The sequence below is a fragment of the Sinocyclocheilus rhinocerous genome, unplaced genomic scaffold (assembly GCF_001515625.1).
Source record: "Sinocyclocheilus rhinocerous isolate Xijiao unplaced genomic scaffold, SAMN03320098_v1.1 scaffold497, whole genome shotgun sequence".
NCBI lineage: Eukaryota > Metazoa > Chordata > Actinopteri > Cypriniformes > Cyprinidae > Sinocyclocheilus > Sinocyclocheilus rhinocerous.
Genome location: NW_015633189.1, coordinates 438,273 through 463,312, shown reverse-complemented (window position 1 = coordinate 463,312; position 25,040 = coordinate 438,273). Strand labels below are relative to the sequence as shown.

The 25,040-nt window shown below is 35.2% G+C and overlaps 2 protein-coding genes across 2 annotated transcripts; one reads left to right on the top strand and one right to left on the bottom strand.

The window, feature by feature from the left end:
• Nucleotides 1–302: 302 nt before the first annotated feature.
• On the top strand, nucleotides 303–1,440 carry LOC107743783 (urotensin-2 receptor-like). Its single transcript, XM_016557184.1, has one exon. The coding sequence runs from the start codon at nucleotides 358–360 to the stop codon at nucleotides 1,438–1,440; it is 1,083 nt and encodes a 360-aa protein (XP_016412670.1). The 5' UTR covers nucleotides 303–357.
• A 3,975-nt stretch (nucleotides 1,441–5,415) lies between these two features.
• LOC107743776 (2-oxoglutarate and iron-dependent oxygenase domain-containing protein 3-like) lies at nucleotides 5,416–24,032 on the bottom strand. The gene is made up of 9 exons (XM_016557178.1): nucleotides 23,841–24,032; nucleotides 23,397–23,608; nucleotides 21,505–21,580; nucleotides 20,480–20,522; nucleotides 18,789–18,853; nucleotides 18,233–18,289; nucleotides 17,142–17,295; nucleotides 14,976–15,099; nucleotides 5,416–6,588 (listed from the first exon to the last, which is right to left on the bottom strand). Exons 1-9 carry the CDS (start codon nucleotides 23,906–23,908, stop codon nucleotides 6,419–6,421), a joined length of 969 nt encoding a protein of 322 aa, XP_016412664.1. The 5' UTR covers nucleotides 23,909–24,032; the 3' UTR covers nucleotides 5,416–6,418.
• Nucleotides 24,033–25,040: the final 1,008 nt, after the last annotated feature.

The following is a 25,040-nucleotide window of genomic DNA, read 5'->3' as shown; positions in this document are numbered from 1 at the left end:
GCGAATTCATAACCTTAATTGAGTGAATAAGATAAGACAAATGTGGCTTTTGCAGTTTTATTTTGTGACATTTCTGCATTATGCATGCATTTTTAACAGATGTTTGTTCCCTTAAATATGTAATAGTAAAAATACATTAACAAAAACTGTCAATAAAATGCAAGTATTTTCTCTCTAAACTTTCTCCAAACACATTTAGGGGCGAAAAGGCAAATGCGGAGCATCGGTTTGACGTCAGGAGCTGCGGACACCGGCGGGTGCGCTCAGACACATCAGTCAAACATCCAAACAGTATATGGGGTCTGGTGCACCTGGCTTAAAGTTCCCGTGCAGAGCTCCACATTCACCGCGAGCGCAATGAATTACAACAAGTCTGGCAGTGTCAGCGGTCCGTCCCGTAGCAACTCCGGTTCGGTGGACGAGCTAGTGATAACATCGACTTTCGGGACGCTGCTGTCGGTGGTTTACATCGTTGGAGTTTCGGGAAACGTTTACACGCTGGTAGTCATGTGTCATTCCATACGCTTCGCCACTTCTATGTACATCTCCATCATCAACCTGGCGCTCGCGGATCTTCTTTACCTCTCCACGATTCCTTTCGTGGTGTGCACGTACTTTCTGAAGGACTGGTACTTCGGGGATGTGGGCTGCAGGATACTGTTGAGTCTGGACCTGTTAACTATGCACGCGAGTATCTTTACTCTGACAGTGATGTGCATGGAGCGCTACCTGGCAGTGACTAAACCGCTGGATACTGTGAAACGCTCCAAGAGCTACCGAAAAGCCATGGCGTGGGGAATTTGGATTTTGTCCCTCGTACTAACTCTCCCCATGATGGTCATGGTTAACCAGACTACTAAAACAACAGTAGATGGAGGGGTGAAAAGGATGTGCGCGCCCACCTGGGCACCCCAGGCGTATAAATTGTACCTGACTGTCCTGTTCTGCACGAGCATAATGGCGCCAGGGCTTGTCATTGGTTACTTGTACACAAAACTAGCCAGGACGTACCTAGAGTCTCAAAAAACGTCAGCTATCAATAAAGGCAGCAAACGCTCGCCAAAACAGAAAGTTTTGATAATGATTTTCACCATTGTGCTCGTGTTCTGGGCGTGCTTTCTGCCTTTTTGGATATGGCAACTTGTGCCCTTGTACCACAAGCCCTTCAGTCTCGCCTCACACACGCACACGAGCATCAATTACCTCGTGGCGAGTCTGACCTACAGCAACAGCTGCATCAACCCGTTTTTGTACACGCTCCTGACCAAGAATTATCGGGAGTATCTTAAAAACCGCCACAAGAGTTTTTACCGCTACACGTCATCGTTTAAAAAGCGCCCACCGAGCTTGTACTCTTTGGGAAAGTCTGCGTCATCCAGTAATCAGTTTGAGTTCAACTCTGAGACGCTTGTCATGGCGCAGTTAAAGGTGATGCAGTGAAGAGATTGGAAAGCTTAACCCGTTCGTGTAAAGGTAAGCATAGTTCTTCAGTTAGTGGGACTTTACTGTGCCCAACGGCGACTTTTACAAACAGCCATTCTAGATATGAAGAATGTATTAAAATAGATGAACACTTTTTAACCTATAATTACTAATTATTAATATTAATATATATATATATATATATATTGTAAACCACTGTCCTCAATACTGCTTGCCATTACCATCACACCAAACACTGCATAAAACTATTTTTATACAACTGTAGGTTTTACACAAACACATGTTCCTCTCCCCCACCCAAAAATAAATACATAAATAAATTAGAAATAAATATATAATAAATTGGGGGAGGATTTCTTCTTTTCTCATTTCAATTAGGTTATGACTAAAATGAGAGAAGAAATTACAAAGGTTATCTGACAGAACAGCACAGTGACAGTTTGGATTTTAGATAACATTATTATTATTATTATTAACATTATTATATGCCAGATGTCATTAACAAACATGGATTTTTATTTATTAATTCCTTTATTTTTAAGCATTCAAATTTTGCTAACTAGAGTAAACATAAAAAAGATTATCCAACTTTTCATCACACATAATATTACATTTCCACGCCATCACACATGATATTAATAATCATCTGAGGGCTGATCCAGGCCATGACGTAATCATCATTCCAAAACATTAGATAAATGCTGTAACAGAGGAAATTTAACTTCTTTTAAGTATCCCAGTGGAAGAATTGCTCTTAAATGTTTGATTAAACGCACACTTACCTCCATTTTCAAACAACCCACTCATTCATATTTTCCAGATTTGCTTGAACCTAATTTAAACAATGCACCTAATGTCATGTCCTTCAGTTGACTTTAAATGCTTGTACAAAAAAAATGTGGATTAAAAAAAAGATTTTTCGAAAGTGTAGATGACACAAAGATTATTGTTGTGTTTTACAAAAAAAATACTATTTCCGTCTTTCTGCTTAAAATTGTGTGAAATTTACTAGCAATTTCTGAGTGAAAATAGTTTCTACAGCAATTTTTTTTCCAGTGTAGAAGGAAACATTTTCATAAAAGTGACATGCAAGTAGGACTCTCAGTATATCAAGGCATTGATACCTCTGTTGAGATTAACTGATAAACCCAGAAATGTTCATAAATAATATGCTAATATGCAGAACTTCTAATACTTGAATGCCACATATTTGTAATTACAACTGCAGAAGTGGAAAGTAAGATCTTTCGACATGTGAAGACAACATGATGCAGTGAAGAGACTGGAAAGCTTAACCTATTAGTGTAAATACTGTACCAATGATACATCCAGCCCACTACTTCACTGGCATAAATCACACATTATTAGAAAAACTGATTATTTTTTTTTGCTGCATTCACAGTCCAGATGGAAAAGCATGTTATCAGAACTATTAATCAATTTTATTGTGCCAAGAGTAACTTTTCCCACATATTTCCATGTGTCAAAACGCTGTCTTATCACAGAAATATGTTATTTTCCACAGAGTTGTAATTATGTGGATTGAGGATTTAAATCCAGTGTGGGAAAAAAAAGTACAATACTGAAAAATGAAATTTAATGAACCTACACTTAAATCCATCATGGGGTCCATATCATTGTAATAATACACACTGAAACAATCATTTACAATGACGTCAGCTCACAGTGAAATTTCACATAGCCAATCTTCAAAAGAAGACAACAAATGGTCCACTAATCTGAGACATTAGTGCACTAATACTGTGCTCACTCATCACTAGTCCATTCAGCTGTGCTTGCGCACCAAAGCAAAGAAATAAATCTTGACGTGCATCACGAGACACTCATCATCTGCAAATTCCCATCTCACAATCCATATGGTGGCATTCACCGCTTAGGGCTAAACTGGCCTATGCATATTCATGCATTTGAACTCTGTTCCTCAAGCACTAATGCATTATGCTCAGTCAATGAGTCTGGCATATTTCTGGGAAACACTGATACAGAAAAGAGTAGCAGGTGGCTACAGTGATGCTTTACACTCTGTATCCTTAGCACAAAATAAAAACGTGCAAACTTGCCAGGAAAATGAAAGAAAACTCAAGAAACTCTCAAGAGAGGGTTGTTGACGTTCAGACCGGGGTCAAAACAGTTATGGGATTTCTTAAGTAGACTTAAGTGCCAAGTCTCACGCTGGCAAAACACTCTGAGCATCATTTATCATGGAAAGATTAGCTTAAAAATGGAAGAATTGAGTCTGATGTCAGGAGAGAGTGTATCAATTTACTTAATGACACTGTAGAGAAAGCACTCATATTAAACAAAGCCGCTTTAATAACAAATTGCACAACCGCAGATTGAAGGCGCCAGTCAAACATTACACATTTCCTTTCTTATTTTTCAGTCTCTTCAAGAAATTAAATAAATAACAATCTCGCCGTACGTTATTGTTGGACTCTGCAAGTGAGTAGTCATAGGAAATTGCATGACTTAGAGTAAACAGTATTGCCAGAGGGAATCTTGTGTTACTGTAGCCATCGATCCAGAATTTCTTGCAAATTGCTTATGGTCAAACTACAAATTCGAATGTGTCCATCATTTGTTTTGTCATATCATTTAATTAGCAACATCTGTTCTTCAAAACCACAACACCCACTGGCAAAACCCTCTGCCAAAAGCCGTACATATCAGCAGTGCACTTACATTCCAGTTTGAAAATAATAAGAATGTATGAGATTAAGAAAGATCTTAAAAGGCTTTAAATAGATAACAATATCATAGGACTAATGCACATCAAACTAGCGCATACTGCAACACTCCTACTCTTATGTAAATGTACAGTATCTAGCCAAAATGTTGATTTATACCATTCAAAAATGTGGTGTCAGTAAGACTTTACATATTTATTTTGAAGGAAATAATACTTTTATTCAGCAAGGATGCATTAAATTGATCAAAAGTGAAAGACTTAACATTATAGAAATATTAATTTTAAACAAGTGCTGAACTTTCTTATTCAAGGAATCCTGACAAAAAAAAAATGCATGAATGACTGTTTCCACAGAAGTATTCAGCAGTATGGCTGTTTTCAACATTGATAATAATAATAATAAATGTTTCCTGAGCACAAAATCGGCATACTATAACAATTTTGGAAGGATCCTGTGACACTGAAAACTGGAATAAAGGCTGCTGAAAATTCAGCTTTGGCATCATATAATAAATTAAATTTTATTATATATTAAAAAAGAAAACAGTTATTTTAAGTTGTAATAATATTTCAAAATATTACTGTTTTTTCAGTATTTTAAATAAATGCAGCCTTAATGAGCATAAGAGATACTTTCAAAAACATTAAAAAAAAATAATAATCTTACTGACCCCCTTTTGAACAGGAGCGAACATCCTCCCCATTTTTCTAAACAAACACGCACATTTATGCACATTTACGCACGGCCAACATATCCAACCCCATCATCTCAAGCAAATGCAGCTCATCACAGATAAATAAGCAACTCCACAAGATATGGACACATTGTATTTCAGTCTATTGTATACAATGGCAGTAAATCAACGAGTCACTGAGGTGATCTACCCTGAGACACAAGTCTCTGATTGCTGTTGGCAAAACCTATTTGATTTGCATACACCTGAAATGATACATTTAGAAAGAGTTTTTGCACACTAGTTAATATTCAGCCTTACAGCGGCTAAACATGAATGAATTAGCAGCTGAAAAAAGGAAACATTACAGACCAAGAGAGATTTCCAATTAAGCTACTGGTGATGCAACAGGAACAGCAAATTAGGCATCAGCCAAAATTCATGAATCATCACATATGAGTAGAGAGCAAACAGACTTCTCTACCTATTATAATAAAGCTGGTGCATGCATTTGAATAGCAAGCATTAAATGTATAAGCAGATTCAGAATGTGTCTAAAAAGGCAAAAAATGCAAGTTTACCCTTGTGTTGTTCCCTAAAAGTCACCACAGGTTTTGACAAATTCATAGCCTAAGGTTTAAAAACAAACTACTGAGAAGATTTTGATGGTTGCCCATGCTTTACATGAGAGAAGTAACAACCTTCTGTTCTGAATCTCACATCAACTCACACAACAGAGAGAGCACTCAGTTTTGGGCTGTGGGTCTGTAAACAGAGACACCAATTAGCTGTTACATCTCAAAACAAGGTTTCAAAAACAAATGTGTTGTGACTGGCTAAACTTGACTTTTACCACATAATGTCAGTGTAATTAAAACTAACACAGTCGAAAGAGGGAACGTGTGCTCATCAGATACGCATTACAAAATTTTATACTTGGCAATGGAAGGTTAAAGAGACCTTAGAATAAGAGACATACAAAGTAAACTTTTCTTCTCTCTTTGAATAATATAACACTCTTTTATCAAAGATATCAAAAAGGTTTTCTTTTAAAACTTTCATACAAGTAGAAAGACATGACTGAAGGAATTAAATATTCTTTGGGTATCTGGTACACTGATGTTTCATTAGTAGCATAAGTGGTTTTTGAAAGCAAATCTACAAAGAGTATTTTTCAGGTTGTGACATAAATAGAGATATTTGACAACCGGGTTTCCAGCTTTTTGTTTTCATTACATACACCTGTTCTCTCATCCCACTTGTGTCTCCTGTCTAGACAACGATTTAACTATAATAATATAAAAGATTTTAAATAGTGAAGCACAGCCAGGAAAGAGAGAATTCAATTGTAAAGAAGCACCTTCAGAATGCAAGTCAAACCCACAAGATGCGTGCCTTCAAAATGACGGCAATTCAAGTAAATCTCCTGAAAATACAAAACACCTCTTATATTAAAAACATAAAGGAGACATAACCCATTTGAGCACAGAAAATCCCAAACATTTTTCTAACGGGACAATAAGAATTTTTTTATGCCATGAACACGACTGTTGTTTCAGCATTTTCCTGTGTGTTTGCCGTAGGGTTCCTGTCACTCATCCGTCCCTTTGAGCCGGGTGGATCCTACAGGCAGGGAGGGGTTATCAATGGCATAATCGGGGTCACATGTGAAGGACACTGTAATGGCATATCGAGTACCCCAAGTGACCTTCTCCACACGATGGAGGTTCTCAGAACCGGATGAGAAGAAAGACACCCGACCTGCAGGAGATGAAAGAAGATGGACGATGACAGAGAGAAACGGGAGAAAGGCTGAAGTGATATGCTGAAAAACAAGCATATGAAGTATGTTAACGTCAGCCTAAAGTAAATCAACAACGTTCAGACTGTACGGATACTTTTTTAAAATGTCATTTTATTTTTTCTCATGACTGGCAGTTTAAAATAGTTTTAAGCTGTCTCTGAAGTTAAATGTAAACACAAACATTTGACATATTCAATGGTGACCAGCACACGGTAAATCTGAGTGCTGATGGAAAGTGGTTCCAAAGCATCTCTAAATACAAGTTGGTGCTGGGATAATTATTTAAATGCCCTAATTTTACTTGGTTGGACTGATGATTTCATTTTAAGAAGTGAGGCTTTTGCTAAATTTGATATTTATGTAACATCCCACCATTATTTCTGCCCGGTATTGACCTTTGTAGACCATTCTTGATCATGAAAGTTGTACTGAATCTCATTAAATGTTCATGTTTCTTTGAAAAGCTGACTTTTAGAAGTGGAAATGCATGTGTAAAATTCTATGAATAAATGCTGTATGTACTGCTGGTGGAATATGCATAATGTAACATAGATCCTTCAAGCTGAATGAAAGCTTGTGGAAATCAGAAGTGTTAGGCAATGCAATTGGAACTGTGTAATGAAAACGGATGGAAGTGATAACGCCATACATGTTAAAGCAGAGAAAATGGCTAACAAAACATGCTCTGTGATTTAAGTGTCAACAAGGTATGACTTTGTAATGCACTAATCAACACAGTAGTGCCACAGAAGAGCAAATGAGTTCTCAACGTGTTTATAAAAACAGGCTTATGTGGAAACTATAAAGTATGGTTTACAAAGCTCCTGCTTAAAAAAAAAAAAATACAATAAATAATAAATATTAAGATAATAATTTACATCTATGCACATTTTTATACTGTTTGCAACACCCCAAAATCCCCAGTTGAGCAGGAAACCAGTCTTTTTATGAACATGTCAGTGCTTGGTTAAGGAGGAGAAAAAAATTATGTGCTTGATATTACAATTGAAATCCATTTATTTATTATTACTCATGTATAAAAAAATATGTAAGCAGGCAAGCAGTTACATAACTAAAATATAGCAAAGAAAATACAACAGGGATTTTTTTAGTAAAAAAAAAAAAAATTGGAACCAGTTTCATTAACATAAAAAAATCCTTAATGATTTTTGTATGGAAAACAGCAGGTTTTAATATTTTATTATATTACATTAATTTAATATTACAACATTCTGACAGAGTTTGATATAGATGAGACGAATAACATTTATGAGCCAGTTCTTTCCTGTGAATCAACATAAAGCCCAATTTGATTCTTTTTAGAGAATCAAATAGCATTTATTCTCTAAAAAATTATCTAAGTCTGTATAAACATACCTTTGGTATTAATTGTTTTAAATGTATTTATTATTGAAAACATCTGATAAGTTGGTGATGGAATAACATTTCTCCCCCCCCCAAAAAAAATATTCATTCTTTAAAATTACTAAAAATCATCGTTAAATGGAACCATTAACCTATCATCTTCGTTAAAAGGAATCTTTAAATCTTTAGATAAAAAAAAACCAAGCAGTTAATTATATGTTAGAGTGGAACAGTGGCATCAAAAGCATTTATGAAAATGATTACCAATAATAATAACTAACCGTATGACTATATCTGTTCTGTCAAAATGGGAAAACAGTCTTACTAAATCAATGCCATTTATTATTGATTCACGAAACAAACAAAATATATTGTTATATTACGTAAATTACTTTCTGATATGATAAGATATCATATCATATCAATCTAATAAACTAAAACTAGATATTTTCAGCAAAAACATTCCTCCATAAAATGGCAGGTTTCACAGTGACCCATGCAGGTTAAAGCTGGAAGGAAGTTATTAAAAACAGCATGCTGCCTCCATGCTAATTAGCCAAGTCTAATTATGTACACTTCAACTGAAGATGCATAAGGAGACATTTGCTAAACAGGATATTTATGCAAACTGTGGCTGCACAAGTTACTTTGAATATCATTAAAATGTTACAATGTTATTGCACGTTTGAGGAGATAATGACACGTTAGGATCACTATGGATGTGTAAATAACATACTGCATTACGTTGCTGGAGGAAAGTGTATAATACCATAAATCCTGCAAGTTGAAAGAATGCCTAAGGACATCTGGAGTATTAGGCTGGGAAACTTTAAATCCTGATTACAGTGTTTGCATGGAAATTAGGAGATGAATGATATCATGCAAGACAGAAACGGGCTAAAAAACATCAGGTTCCATGCTTTAGAAATTTAGCAAAAAGACAAATTAAGCATGAAAGGCACAGAGAAGCACACACGATTTGCCAGCATGTTGTCATGTAACTTGGTTCACTGCGAAACAATAAAATGGCAATTATTTCAGAGTTTCTAATGATATGCCTTGATTGTGTTTCCATGGAGAGGAGTTTAATGAAAACGGAAAAGAATATTTAGAGTGGGAAAAAAATCAAAAGAAAAAAAGTTGCATATGATCTAGTCTATGCCCTTTTGCCCTTTTGGGCTCTGACTAGATAAGTGCACTTTTTGCAAGACATTTTTTATTTTATGTTTTAGTTTTTATTGAAATTTGGCCCATGACATTAATTATCAATTGACTGTGTGACCGAGAACTGCATTTAAGTTCTAATTCTGCGAGATCACACAAGTCTTTTCGACATCCCTTACCACAGTTAACAACACGTAAATCGACAAAACACATAACACTTAAATACAAAAAAAAAAAAAAAAGGTACTATGGAAGTCAGTGGGGACCATTAACACACATTCTTTGGTCATACATATTCTTCAAAATATCTTCTTTTGTGTTCAACAGAAGAAAGAAATTCATACAGGTTTGGAACTTGAGGGTGAGTAAATGATGACTGAATTGTAATTATTAGGTGAACTATCCCTTTAACCAGTAAGCTATTTTGGCCTTGGCATAAATTATTAGTGTTGTGCAAGGTTAGAAATGCCACCAAAATGAATGAAAAAGCCCCCATAATTCATGAGCAAGAGAGTTTTCTCGCATATTTTAAGGGGGAGGAAACAGGCCACTCTCAGAAAAAAATAATGGAAGAAAATGCAACTCTCAATCTAATGTAGGAATGGAAGTCCTGCTTTTTGATAGAGTTTGTTTACACTAGAACGAGAATAAAATACCTTACGTACAATATGTTATCGAAACTTAATCATGAGAAACAGTTTTGAAGATTTCGGTCACCAAATGAACTGTCTTGCCTTAAAGGGACTTACTATTGGAGTAAATAAAGATTAAATAAAGTTTAAATGCAAAAAAAGAATTGCATAAGAGAAACCCTTTAAATGCATGCCATAAAGACATAACATGACAGATAGCTACTGTATTTCACCACTTCAAGGTCTTCTGCTTTTAAAAAGTGTCCTTATACAGTATGTGCATATCAAACACTGTCATTTCCTTTCATCTGCAATCACAGAAATTAACACAGCCAAAAATACAGGCCTTTGTTTTTCCACCTGACAATAAAAACGCACCTGTCGCCTCTTTTAAACTCCTCAGCTGGTTCTAGCCGTATGAGGTGTTTGCTGGGCTAAGAGCAGGTTGCACCTCTGTGACTCTCAAATTAGGAGATGCAGCTGTGATCCCAGAGGATTCATCCAGCGCCAGGCAGCAATTTTCCCAGTGCAACATAGCTGAAGTGCTTTTCCCCCCGGTCTAATCTTATAACATACCACGTCATCTTTCACACTCTTCTAATGTCTGTGCAAACCCCCCTCCCCTTTCTCATCTCACCTCTGTCCTCCTCCTTTGTGTTTAGCGCTGTGTGTCTCAACAGGCCAATAGCTCTCCTGCTCGCATCCATCATGAAAGAGGGTGGTTGATTGTAGAACAGGCTGTAATTATAACTAGACTGACAGAGTTATCCATCAGACTAATAATTACTTTAGCGAAGATCAGGGCTCATCAGCCACACCTGATGGATAATCAACACACCGACAGAGCACACTGCTTCTACCACCCAGTGAACAGGAACACGTTCCAGCTGCCACATCCAACACACTGTATCCTAATTCATTTAAAACTGGAAACAGACATTCAAAACTCATCACCCTAGCTGGAGACGAGGCACGACAGGAGGAAAAAATCCAAAGCTGCAAATATTGGGGTCTGATGAATAATGCATTATGGGTATTTTAAGCCTAGAAGTGACACTGATGATAAAAAATAAAAAATAAAATAAAAATGCTACTTATGAAGCGCCAAACAGTAAATAATTATATAAAATCTGAATATATAAATCAGAATATATAGTTATAAATCTGACTATAAAAATGTAAATCTAGATATATAGTTATATGTCTGAATATATAAAAACAAATTATAATAAAAATGTAAATCTGAATATATAATTTTAAGTCTGAATATAAAAATGTAAATTGTTATAGATGTCTCTATATATAAATTAAAAAAATGAATATATCAATTATAAATGCAAATCATGAATATATGTTTAGAAGTTAATCTGAATATATAGTTGAAATTCTGAATAAATAGAATTAAATCCGAAAATATAGTTGTAAGTTTGATATATAAATGTAAACTGTGAATATATAGTTATTATTCTGACTATATAATTGTAAATCAGAATGTATATGTATAAATCTTGAGAATATAAATGCAAATCTGAACATATAGTCCATATCTCAATATACATATATCTTTATTATTAGGCATGTCAATATAGGCAGATGTTCTTACTGCTTTTTTTTATAAAAAAAAAAAAAGTATGCCTATGTATCCTATACATGTATCAATGCAGATAGTGTACTGTATTAATTATTGCTGTCCATCACACGCTGCTGCAATTATCTCAATAAAATCATCATTTGTAAACAGATGATGTTGTTGACAGTTTCTCTATCCCTCCCAGCCATGTTGAATTGTGTAGAAAATATTAACACTGTCACTGTGAGGACCTTTTGGTACCACAGCCATCCTTTTTTAAAGTAAAGGGAAAATACTCCTTTTGGTTTAGATTAGCAAGATGCACTTACAATAATTTAGTAAAATATCTGCATTATACCTGTACACAGGATGTATAGGCATAATGTTTTCATTCAAAAAAAAAAAGTCTATTGACATGCCTAATAATAAAGATATAATTATATTAAGATGTAGACAATATATATTCCAATTTACACGTATATGTTCAGGATTTATAAATATATATTTTGATTTACAATTATATTTTCAGAATTATAAATATTCATGATTTACATTTATATATATAAACAATTTACATAGATTACTTATCTATTGCTATATAAGACCCCTATTCCTCGGCTGGGATCGTTTAGAATCCTTTGAAGCTGCATTGAAGCTGCAATTTGGACCTCCAACCCATTGGCCACCATTTAAGTCCATTGTATGGAGAAAAATCCTGGAATGTTTTCCTCAAAAACCTTAATTTCTTTGCGACTGAAGCCAGAAAGACATGAACATCTTGGATGACATGGGGGTGAGTAAATTATCAGGAAATTTTTATTCTGGAAGTGAACTAATTATTTAAGGCAGTCATATGTGCAAAAGTTGTTGCTGTTTCTGGAAACCTGTTTGCTTTGACCTCATACAGTATATGTTAATGCATTTATGCTTTTAATGTGTTGTATCCAGGGATATTTAGTATGCATATATTCATTGTATCTCTGTGTTTGAAATTTTATATGATTATTTTTAAATACCACTTGTTCAGTTGTTCCTGTGGTAGAAAACATTGTGGCACCAAGATAGGCTACTATGAAGGCACCCGCGACATTTTTTGATTTTGAAACGTGCAGTGCTCATGTTTATTCAACGAAGTCAAACGGCACAAATAAATCAATGTATGGGAAACACTGGTAATGTATATCGAAATATCGGAAATGTGTTTAAAAATCATATCACCGTTATTGAAAAAAATTATATCGCGATATATATTGATATTGAATTATTGTCCAGCCCTAATCTATACATATACGTGCAAAAGCATATTTTATATGCAGATACCTGCCATCAATCTTTAATGGGCTCAGAGTGCACTACTGATCAAAAGTCACGTTACGTGGCAAAACACCTCTCATGGAGCGGGTGAATATTTTAAAAGAAAGGAGCCTGACAGTATCTATCATCATTGTATGATGCCACTTTTCCGAGTGCACCTTAACCGAGTTGGAAAATAGCAGACATTATCCACTCAAAAGTGACAGATCCTAATAAAGAGCTGAAAGGTAAATGAATTCACATGCACAAGCCAAAAAACAGCTTCTCCATGCAGACCAAATAATCAGGCAGCTATTCATGGATGGGGAAGTCGTGGCCTAATGGTTAGAGAGTCGGACTCGTAACCCAAAGGTTGTGGGTTCGAGTCTCGTACCGGCAGGGATTGTAGGTGGGGGGAGTGAATGTACAGCGCTCTCTTCCACCTTCAATACCACGACTGAGGAGCCCTTGAGCAAGGCACCGATTGCTCCCCGGGTGCCGCAGCAAAAAAATGGCTGCCCACTGCTCCGGGTGTGTGTTCACTGCTGTGTGTGTGCACTTTGGATGGGATAAATGCAGAGCGCTAATTCCGAGTATGGGTCACCATACTTGGCCACATGTCACGTCACTAATCACGTTATCACGGGGAGTCGGGGACATTATCAAAATGCCAGGCTGAGAAAACAAAACAATTAGTCCATGCAGCAGGTATGTAAAACAAGTCATAAAGAGCATTTGGAGTCTGGCTGTAATCTGTGCGATACAGGAGAGAGTCTTAATGAAATCCCCACACATAGACTTTACTTGGGCGGGCCGCCCAGGTATATTAACGGCCGCCCAAGTATATATGGAGAAACATTGTTGCTTTTATTATTTTTACCCTCATACTTTTTTTATCCGCCCAAAATAATGAAACCATCCGCGATCGATTAACTAGTGGAAAATCTTCCCTTCCCTCGAATCTTGCCCTACACATTTCGTATCTGCTCGTTCTGTGTGCGCGAGAACTGCGCTGCAGAGACACGGCAGATATTTCACAGACACAGGGCTCGACAGTGCGGGCACTTCAGTCGCAAATAAAAATAGATGTGCACGAACTGTAAAATGTATTTAAGGAGCACATGTGCGAATAAAGCAATATCCCTCCGGGTGAGTTTTTTTAAATTTAATGCCTTAAAAAGTCTTCAATACATGAAATGGTCAAACAAACGTCTTAATGATCATTTTAAGTAGTCTTATATTTTGGGGATGGAAAAACATAAAACGGTCAGACAGTGTCTGCTCTATTACACATAATTTATATATATATAAAAATAAAAATAAAAATAAAACAGCAGCATTAGAAGATGGAAATATAGACTAGAAAAGATATTTACACTTGCTTTGTCCTACGTCCATCGGACTTGCCAGTTTTAATCTTAACAGCTCTTAACGCCGAATGTGCACTTGGATGGTTAGATACATGATGGGCTAGTATAAAAAAAAAAAAATAAATTAAGGTCTTTCCAGCATTAAGGTAATCCTGCTTTTTTTTTTAAATTTTCTTGTCTCAGTTACAAATTTGACTGGTAAATGATAAAGAATGATAGCCCCTTTTGTATTGCATTGCATTGCATATCAGGGATGACAGATTGATAAAAAGACATGCAAGACATGACACCATGTCTTGCAAGAGGTCATTTAAATACTCGGGAGCACAGAAATGAATAAAAATTTCAGTGGTCATTAGGTGTAAATCCAACAAGAAAGGTTTTAGCTTTAAGCATTTTCATACATATTTTTTAAAATAAAAAAACACAGTAATATTGTGAAAAATTACTACAATTTAAAGCATCTGTTTTCTATTTTAATTCAAATATTTAAAATATCTGTTTTGATTAATAGAAAGTTCTAAAGAGCAGCAATTATTTGAAATATAATTTTTCTTTGTAAAACCATAAAAAGATGCCATCAATCGACAGTCTATATTCAACCTGTTAATACACTGAACAAAATTATTGAGTTCAGCTCATGAAAAATGGGGGCAAAAACAAAAGTGTTGCGTTTATAATTTTGTTCAGTGTAAGTACAAATAATTATTTTAAAAAGACTTAAGATTTAAAGAATTTAATCTTGCCAATAATCTGCATTTTACTATACTTTACAATGCTGATTGATTTGATTAATCTGCATATCATTTAATTAATCACACCATAAATTTGATTTCATTTTCAACTGACAGCCCTAATTAAAACCTTATCGTGCTTGAACACATTGCAGTACTTTCATGCTTTTTTACAAACCCAGATGATGTGTGTGATATTGTTTGTACAGTATTTACCAGCACGTGGCTCCACCGTCCTGTTGCTACTGGGATCCATGAAGACAAACCGTCCGCCACCAAACTCCAACCCATAATCAGACAAGTAGAGCAAAGACGTGTAGTCAAAGGATCCATAAGTCTCCTTTTAGAAAAAAAAAATGCTCATTTTAAAAAACACGAACATTTCTTTTCCTTAAAACCTCAAGTAAATCTCAGCATGAGCCTAAAGCACTAATTAGGAGGTTTGAATAATTCATCTTAGTTAGTGGAATTTAAATTTTGTACTTGAGGGGGACAGGGTGAACAAACTGATTATGAGCTAGCACATAAAGCTAATCCCTAATTGATTGACAGTTTCATTATTCACCAATTTATTTAGAATTGCTGCAATTTTTGTAATGCAGAAAAAAAAAACACTCAAGTAAAGCCTAAGATTTCCTGACTTAACGAAAAACAGTGGTAGAATTTAACAGCGTCCCTGGGACTTTAAAATCTGCTCTGCTTTATGAGGGGAATCTCTTTAGTGATCCCAAACCACATAGGCGTCACTGCTCAGCATGTCAGATCACACTTTTAACTACTTTAATCAAATCTAGAGTTTAAGACTGGCAGTGTTCAGACGGCCACCCGTTATTTCCAGTGGTTTTTCAGAGACGGATTAATGAGGAATATTCCACACACCTACCCAGAGGGAGTACATTGAGCAATCGAGACGCTTATTTGTTTTTATTACTCTACCAGTGCCAAAATATCATCTCATATCCCAAATTGACAAACCCTACCAGCACAACACATTATCACTGATTCAAGTGAATTATAAAACTGTATAAGCAAATGGCAGAAAACATTTAAAAAACAAACCAATAGGTGCAGCTACAAGCTACAATGACCTTAGGATAATCTGTTTATCTTTTTGCCTCTCATGCAACACGAAGAAATCCAAAACACAAAAGCAATTTATATTCAATGTAAGCAGTTGATTCCTCTGATGCGTTACAGCCAAGCATGTAAACCTAGCCTGCAAAGTGAAATGATCACTTTGATTAAATCACCCTGATGGCCACATTCATAAATGCACAACCTACTCAGAGATCAAAGCTGCATTTCTAAGACCGGACATAAATGAACTTGAACTGATAATAGATCCCCTCAATACCTTATTTCAGCAGCTCATTACGTTTTGTTTAAAAAATAAATCATGTTTTTTAGGCTTTGTCAAATAAAGACTAAGGCCTAACTGTGCTGTATGAAACATCATTGTTTTGGATGCAAACATTGCTGAGCATTTCCATCTCTAATGCATGAGAAATTCAGAGAATAGGTCAAATATGCTTAAACCATATGGGCCAGTGGCGTACCGCGAGTCTTGACCCCTCCTGGGGCTTGTTATGCATGAATATTTGTATTTGATTAAGACAGACAGTTATGTTAAATAACTGTCTTTTAAATAATTATTTTTATTTTGCCAATTTGGTGCCGAAATATTTTGTGTTAATGTAACAAGTCAGCATAAAATGTCACATAAATCAGCATTCATCTGCGTAAATCAATATATCAACATATCACATTCAAGCGTGTGATTCATTGTTTCCTGTGATTATGATTCCTGTATAAATACATTTAAGCCGCATCTGTGCAGCAATAAAAGTCAGTGTACATACCAAGTATATTTGTCACCTTAAAATCAAATTCAAGTATTACATACTGTGACTGGTTCATGAAGCTGTGCACCACTGGGTTGTGGGGATCTCCCATACACCAGTTATTGAGGTTGAGTGCCAATTAATTTCATATCTGTAATAATTAGCTGATGTGTGGTTACATCACGAATATAATATTAATCTAGTTCCATTATTCATATCCAAATCCCTTTGCGTTTGCTTTAAAGATTTGCTTCCCTAGACAAGTATTTAAATTTCTGCTTTATTTCAAGTCACTGAACTAACTTGATGTGAAACATTATTTATTTATAAATGTCAACTTTGCAATAATATGGCCTATTAAAGCTAGTTCAAAATAGCTGGGCACATGTGCATGGAGATATTTTTGGTAAATGTTCTGAGGGAACCAATGTGATTGATGTTTCAGAACACTGGTCATAGAGTAAACATTAGGAGTTCTTGAACATTCCTGGGATATGAGTTAAAAGCTAGACGCTAAAGTGTTCTTGGATGTGCGTGTTACCTTATCGATATGTGGGTGCCAGTACTCATCATGAGTGGTTTTGGCAGAGGTGCTGTTGATGCGAGAGAAGAAGGTGGGCTTGGTGAGGTACATCTGTTTGGAGTCCAGACCAAAAGTCTCAGCTATTACCTTTTGAATTCGGCTACGGACATCCCTGGTTTAAAACAGAGCACATACAATTTCTTTATATAGTAGACATGTCCCACTTTTATTCATCTATATCCATAATAGGTATAATAAAACCACAGATTAGACCAACTAGTTGGTGGGCTGCCTCAAGGACCAGCTGACCAATCATTAAGGAAGCCCTGGATAATTAGATTTGTGTCAGGTTTACCTGACACATTCTTGTGTTCAAAACAGTAGAACTATTTTTAACTTGACACATCATCTTAAAAATGCAATGCTCATAGTGTAAAAAAAAAAAAAACCCACAAAAATACAAAAAGTACGATCCACAAAAAAAATGACCAAAGATGTCTGTCTGAATGTGTATAACTATAGTGGCACAGCTAAAGAGATTATAAAAATAAAGCACCACCACTACAAATATTAATGGAATAGTTCACCCATAATTAAAAATATTTACTATAAACATAATAATAATCCACATGTCTACCAATTAACGTCATGTGAAGCAAAAACCTGTGCGTTTGTCCTCTATCCCTAATATTAGTTTCTCCAGTGGAAAAGTCATCTTGTCTAAATCAGGAGAGAAATATGCACAGATCAAGCACTGGTTAGAAGCAAAAACAATCCAAAACAGTCCTGCACAATTATGTTGGTGGATTTTAATGTGAGAGGAGAACAGGAACTTTTGAGATGGACTTTTTTTTACTGGAGAAACTGTTATTGTGGATAGAGGACTCATATTTTGGCCAGAAACAACTGTTTAAAATTAAAACACCTTAATGATTAAACTAAACTTAATGAATAAAATAAAAATTAATTAAATTAAACTTAATTAATAAACTAAACTGAAATAAAATAAAAAAATAAAATACTAACGTTGGACTCATCCAATATTTGAGAACTGAATGATTTGGAATTAACTGATTTTTAGTTACTTCAAACATTTCCACATCACTCACCTGTACAATTCAAAATCATCTTCTGTAAAAACATCCCTTAACTCATTCTTAAAATATCTGGGAATAAAAAAACAAAAAACAGATGGATTCATTTGAGATAAAAATAAAAACCAATACAAAAACACACCACCTTAAACATTTGTAGGATGGCAGCCATTTAAAAACTGAAATGCTGCTGCCACATCAAAATACAAGCAGCAATAGATTCACACACAGAGAAGACCAAAGTGTCACTGCAAGCGTGCCAACACATGCCAGCTGTACACGTTAACTGCCAGCAGAGTACCAGCCTGTGGGTGGGCACCGAAGTGTAAACCCCATATAAAGGCATGAGGAAAAACTCCATGTGTAAAAGAAGAAGACATGATCTAAAAAGCTAGAAAGTCATTCCATCATTGCCGCCATTGATTTCTGTTCTCCTCAGGCCCAAAGGTGTACTTTGATGTGCAGATGAAATGCACCTTGAGAAGTCTGATAGAGCTGTGATTCGAATAGATCAAGCTATAGCTGAAGTTCAGTTGGAGATGACTTGGAGATGACAGCATAGTATACTCACCTATAGATATTTACAAACTGCTTTCCCATCGACAACGCCCCAGAGTGAAGGTCCAGGATGGAGGCCTGTACACAACAAAAAGGAATAAAGACACTTTCAAAGAGGAAACTGTCAATATCTGGCAAAAAAGCAATGCTTTCCCTAGTATCTCTGGTTTGAATAAACTCCAAAGACAACCACTGAGGACTTGCATCTACCCTGAGTGCTGGACTGCACCGCTGAGGCTGTTATTCGTGCTCCATCATAAGGTCAACAGAAGGACTCCTCTCAGTCCTGGTATTCCCTGCTCTCTGTCACCACACACTTCATAAATCATTATGATGAGGCTGATCTCCTCTTAAAAACTCAGCAGGAACCTCTGTTATGCCCTCTTTTAGTTCACTGGTCACACTCTATAAAAGGCCTCTTTGCCTGGTAAGATCTCAAGACTAGGTTTCTACCTTAAAAAAATAATTATGTAACATTATACAGGTATCACCTTAGATATTCTCTGTGTAATTCAGTGCAGTCAAAATAAAGTGAACACATCATAAAACGTAATCTACGGTCTTTTTATAAGAGGGGTCTAAAAGTCACCACAAGCAAACATGCTTCAAACATGCATTATTGTAAGGTAACATGAAATGTATAATAACAAATAGCATTATCAGCATAACAATTTGGGTGAAAAGTCTGAAAAGTGCACATTTTTTTAAAAAGAAATCAATACTTTTATTCTGCAAGAATGCATTAAATTAATTAAAAATGTGACAGTAAAGACATTAATAATTGTGCAAAACATTTCTATTTCAAATAAATGTTGTTCTTTTGAACGTTCTATTCACAAAAGCATCCTGAACTACTATGGTTTCCACAAAAATAAAGCAGCATAACTGTTTTCAATATTGATAAGAAGAAATGTTTCTTGAGCACCAAATCAGCATATTAGAATGATTTCTGAAGGATCATGTGACACTGAAGACTTAAATAACTGCAGCTGAAAATTCAGCTTTGCACATCACAGCAATAAATTACATTTTATAATATATTAAAACAGAAAACAATTATTTTATGAATTTCACTTTTTTTTGTACAGGTTTCAACAAGTTCAAGGTCACTCCAAGCCACTATACAATCATCTACAAATTAGTGAAGGAAACGCTAGCTGCTTAACCATCTCAAATGAAGATGTTATTTATAACAGTGGTTGTAACATTTTAAGCAATACTGGACCTTAGATTCAGTCTGGTTCGTTTTATTTTACAATTTGGTTTAGGTCTCAGCACCACATGTACTTTTTGACAATGCTCTTTTCCAGTATTTTCCCATTAAGCAGCAAAGTGTTGAACTGGTGAGCTAACTTAATCTGTTACTAATGCAAAATGCAATTTCAATAACCACTGAGAATGTCACAAGTTGTTCCCATCAAACACACAACAGTTGCTTCCAGAATCTACAACACATCATATGTGAATTTTCTCAAATGCACTCTTAATGAGAGTGCTTTCCTGTGGAAACTCAATCATACCAAACAATATGGTGCCATCTAGACACATAATGGAAAAGAAGTTTGTTCTTGAATTCCAGCTCAAGTCAAAACCATAGTGTGTACTGCCCTCTTGTGTTCTTAAGCAACTGCTTCCATGACAGACTCATATGTCAGTATTTTGAAACAAAGATGCAAGCATTTGAACTGAAAAGTGTTTACTCACACCACCATCTGAGCCAGCAAGTGATAAGCCCCGCTCAGCTAACCTGTAAAATAAGAGAACATGTATTTATGCATGCATACTAAAGTATTAATTAAAATAATAATAATACTTTTATTATGCAAGAAAGCATTATATTGCAATGTTGACATTAAAGACATTTATAATGTTACAAAAGACTTCTATTTCAAATAAATGCTGTTATTTAGATATTTCTACTCAAAATATCTTGAGAAAAAAAATAAAAAATAAAATAATTTTCAGAAGTATCACCATTTCCACAAAAAAAAAAAACATTAAGCAGCTGTTTTCAACAATGCTACACTGAAAACAAAAATTCAACAATTTTCACTCACAAACTGCTAGTAAAATTCACAATTAGCTACAAAAATAGCAAGTAACACATTTAAATAAACATGAAAATAGTATTACTCCAATAATGTCATATTTGCAACACAGATTTTTTTTAACAGTAACAGTACTCAGAAATGATATTTGAGGACCAAATCAGCATATCAGAATTATTACTAAAGGTGACACTGAAGACTGGAGTAAAGCTGCTGAAAATTCTACGGTCAACGCAGGAATAAAGCACATTCACAGTTATTACTGTTTTTTTTTGTCACAATATTACTGTTTTTACAGTATTTTGATCAAATAAATGCAGCCTTTATGAGCATAAAAGTCTTTGTACTTTCCCCCATTCATTCTCAATTACCCCCCACCGAACTCACCGCACGCTTTAGAGGGTCTGTTAAAACTCAATGGGCTCTGGGGAGGCGAGAGAGACGCAGACTCCCGCTGTAACTTTACCTGCTGGTGTCGCTCTTGGACAATAATTCTTCAGGAAAACTAGTGATTTATACACTTTTTAATGTTATATTTTGTAATATTGGTGATGTTTTATTTTTGTACTACAAATATTTTTCTCATCCAATTTTTTGAGGAGACACTGCCTTCCTTGCCTTCTCGGTGGAAACGCCCCTACATATACATTTATCAAGATGTTTGTCAGTGTGCATGTGTACCTTCTAAGCTTCTGTGCCTCCTCCAAAGTCACAACACTGTCTGTAATGGCTCTGCCGCATTTTGATGGGGTGCAACCTGAGGACAGAATGCATTAGCCTTTTATATTGATATGACAGCGATTAAAATAACTGGCTCTATGCCCCTGCCAAATTCTCTCTTCAAACTGCATATTCGATGACACATTCAGCGAGGGAGCTTGCCCTGCAAAATGTACTGCATAATGACTCTGTTCCAGAATCCTCTCAGAGAGGAGGTGCTGTCAGTCAGGCAATATTCACAGTGGGGTGTTCAATTGACAACAAGGCTGTACATCCAATCAAATTCCACAGTATACAGCATTCTGGCACAGATTCATATGCCACTTGCTAGAATCCATTTCAAAAGACCACAAACAGCTACAGTTAGCTTCAGGACAATATATTTCCCTCTTTCCATTCTTTTTCCCAAAGCATATTTATGTCTGTCGTAAAGAGAGTGGGAATAACTAGAGCCAAGGGAGTGCTTGTTAATCCCAGCGCTTGCTTTGTTCGTGGTGCCTACAGCTTTTTGGAGCTGGTGTGAGATTCTGTTATGAGTCCTATGTGGGAGGCTTCAGACTGTCAATCACAGATCTGGCCTCCCACCAAATATCTAACTTCATGATTTAGACCGTTGGAATGCACAGCGCGCTGACTTTGTTCAAGTAAAACTTTCTACTCCTGGAAGTTGTTTGGAAGCGGGTTTCCTCTGACACAATGCATTTTAGTTCAGAGGTTGCCCCAGTTATATTACACAGAATTTTTGGAGCAAAGATCCAAATAGCAAACTAATAGCTGGGTGCATCTTAACCAATGCACTTACACACACTTACGCATTTCTCCTCTTCTCTAGCTTGCTTTATAATATTGCTTTATTGTATTGTTTGATAAATTGCTTTGTTCCTCTTATTTTAAGTTACTTTGGATACTGTCTGCTAAATGCATAAAAGTAAATGTTTGCCCCACCATCCACAAACCAAAGCCATTAGCCATATGGTGATCAGTCAAAGAGACCAAAGAATGTATTATTTTTAATAAAATATGTTTTAAAAGAGAATGTAGCTTACATCAATACCAAGTAAAATATTTTCACAAATTTTTGGCAATAACTGTTTCCAAGCAGGGGAAAAAAAGGTAAATGACTTAAACTTTTTCCCTCTTAATTTATATTTTATAATATAATACATGTATTATTAAATATTATTTTTTATATTTTTCTATAAAATTAACAAGCAATACAAGTAAATGCTATTTTAATGCCACTGTTAAAAACTATCAAATACTTGCAAGATGTCAAAATAATTGTAATAAAATACAGCTTAAGAAAGAAATTGATAATAATCTGCATTTTGAATTGATAATAAGAAAAAAACATCAATTACAGTTCAACATGCAAATATCACAAATAAAATTATTATTGTAATGTACAGGTATTATACATTCAATCTATATAAATATGATAACAAGAGGAAAAGGGATTTAACTTTTCCCCCTCTTTATTTATATATTTTATCACATATTATAAATATAATTTATTATATTTTATCAATAAAAGTAACAAGCAACACAAGTGAATGCATTTTAAATGCCACTATCAAAAACCATACATATATTTGCAAGGTAGCAAAAGAATTGTAATAAAATATAGAGTTTGATAATAATATTGCGGATAAGACCAATTACAGTTCAATATGCAAACACCAAAAAAACATGGTTGGAATGTCACTTTCTATCAGTTTAAATCAACATGCAATTTTCCCTATTAAATTCATAAAAAAACTAATGCAATACTGTAGTTTCCTATAAATATTGCAATACATGCTGTACACTGAGTGAGTGGAGTTCAATGAATGGATGAATAACCCCCTGCATACCTGGAAAGAACTTGTACTTCTTGTAGTCTTCAGAGCACTCAACTGTGAACACTCTAGGCTGAGTGAGGATCTCGCTTCTTGAAACCAATGTGTGTGTAAAGTCATCAGCCCATGTGAAATACATCCAGCTCACTAATCCAGTGACTCCTGTCAGCAGCAACAGCGTGATCACCTTACCTCTCCAAGAAGAGGCCTGTCTCTGCGCATTTCCCCTGAATGAACACACACCATAGGAATACAGAACACAGGTGCGATGGACTGTCAGGTGTGCATTGCTTTCATCCATTCATTTGACTGCCAGATTGCACAACGAAACGAAAAAGTGAAATATACATTTATTCTGACATCATGTAGGGAGTATTATGCATGTAAACAAGGATCTGAAGCAGCAGCAATGCAAAGTCAATATGGGCTCATAAAGTTTCAGAAATTGAAAAACATTACCTCTTAATTTTCTTTTCAATGGCGCTACTTTCAGGGGTTTTACTGATTCCTCGTCGTTGTACAGTCATGTTTATTAAATTTACCTGTCTGCGTGCATCAGCATGACACGTGTATGGTTTCGTTTCATTCAGTGTTTGTCTACTGAACTGCCATATACAAGGCCAGTGTGAAAGCGTCCGCAAGAACGTCGAGTCAAACGCTGGACATTTAGAGTATCAAAATAAAAGTCTCGCATATTTATTCGGAACAATATTTCAAATGTAATTTCTGGATGCTACTGGATGTACTGTGTAACGGTTATTCGTAGAATTGTTCATATAATTGATCTGAATTACTGAACATATTCAAATTATGTATTTGAAAATATTCAAATATTCAATATTTCAAAAATAAATTTTTTAAAATTATTTCAGGAGTATATGTGGGTTTCATGTACCTGAAGGTTTATTTCAAAATAAAGGTTTACCATCCACATTTATTCATGCATAGGTTGCAGTTTTTATTTATTCTGTTTAAATCTAAATTAATCTCATCGTTTGAACCAACATCTGAGAGTACTAAACCCAGTCAGTCTGTTCAAATTATGAAATTATTATAGAAGCTCGTTAAAATAAATTGTAATATGGAATAGAAGAGAAGCAGTCTTGTCTACTCAAGGATAGTTAGGTTGTTCAATTGTTGTTGTTTTATTATAATTATTCATTTATTGTGATTATTTTTAGTCCCATCACCTCTGTCTGCCCTCTGCTGTCATAATTATATTTATAACTAGAGAAACAAACTAATACATTAACTCTTTGAAAAGTGGAACTCCAGCTTTAAGCATTTACATATTTTATATACTAATCTGAGCTAGTCTGATCTTAAAGAGTCAGTTATACTGAAAAGGTATTTCAGTGGATAAGATCAGAACTTCAAATAAATAATGAGGTTACTCTTTTTCTACACTAATTTAATATTGTTTTAACCACAGCAACAATATATTGGTTTTGGTTCTCATGAAATAATGTCCTTGTGATTTAGCATTCAATCCTAATGTATTTGTTGCGAAAATGCCCAAATACTTCATCACAAGAAAATACACTTGCTTCCACATTAAGGAAATTGCCCTGATTATATTCATGTACAAACAAGGGATAAGGACAATTTCCCTCAAAACCAATACATGTAATCGCAGACAATATATTGGTTTTGGTTCTC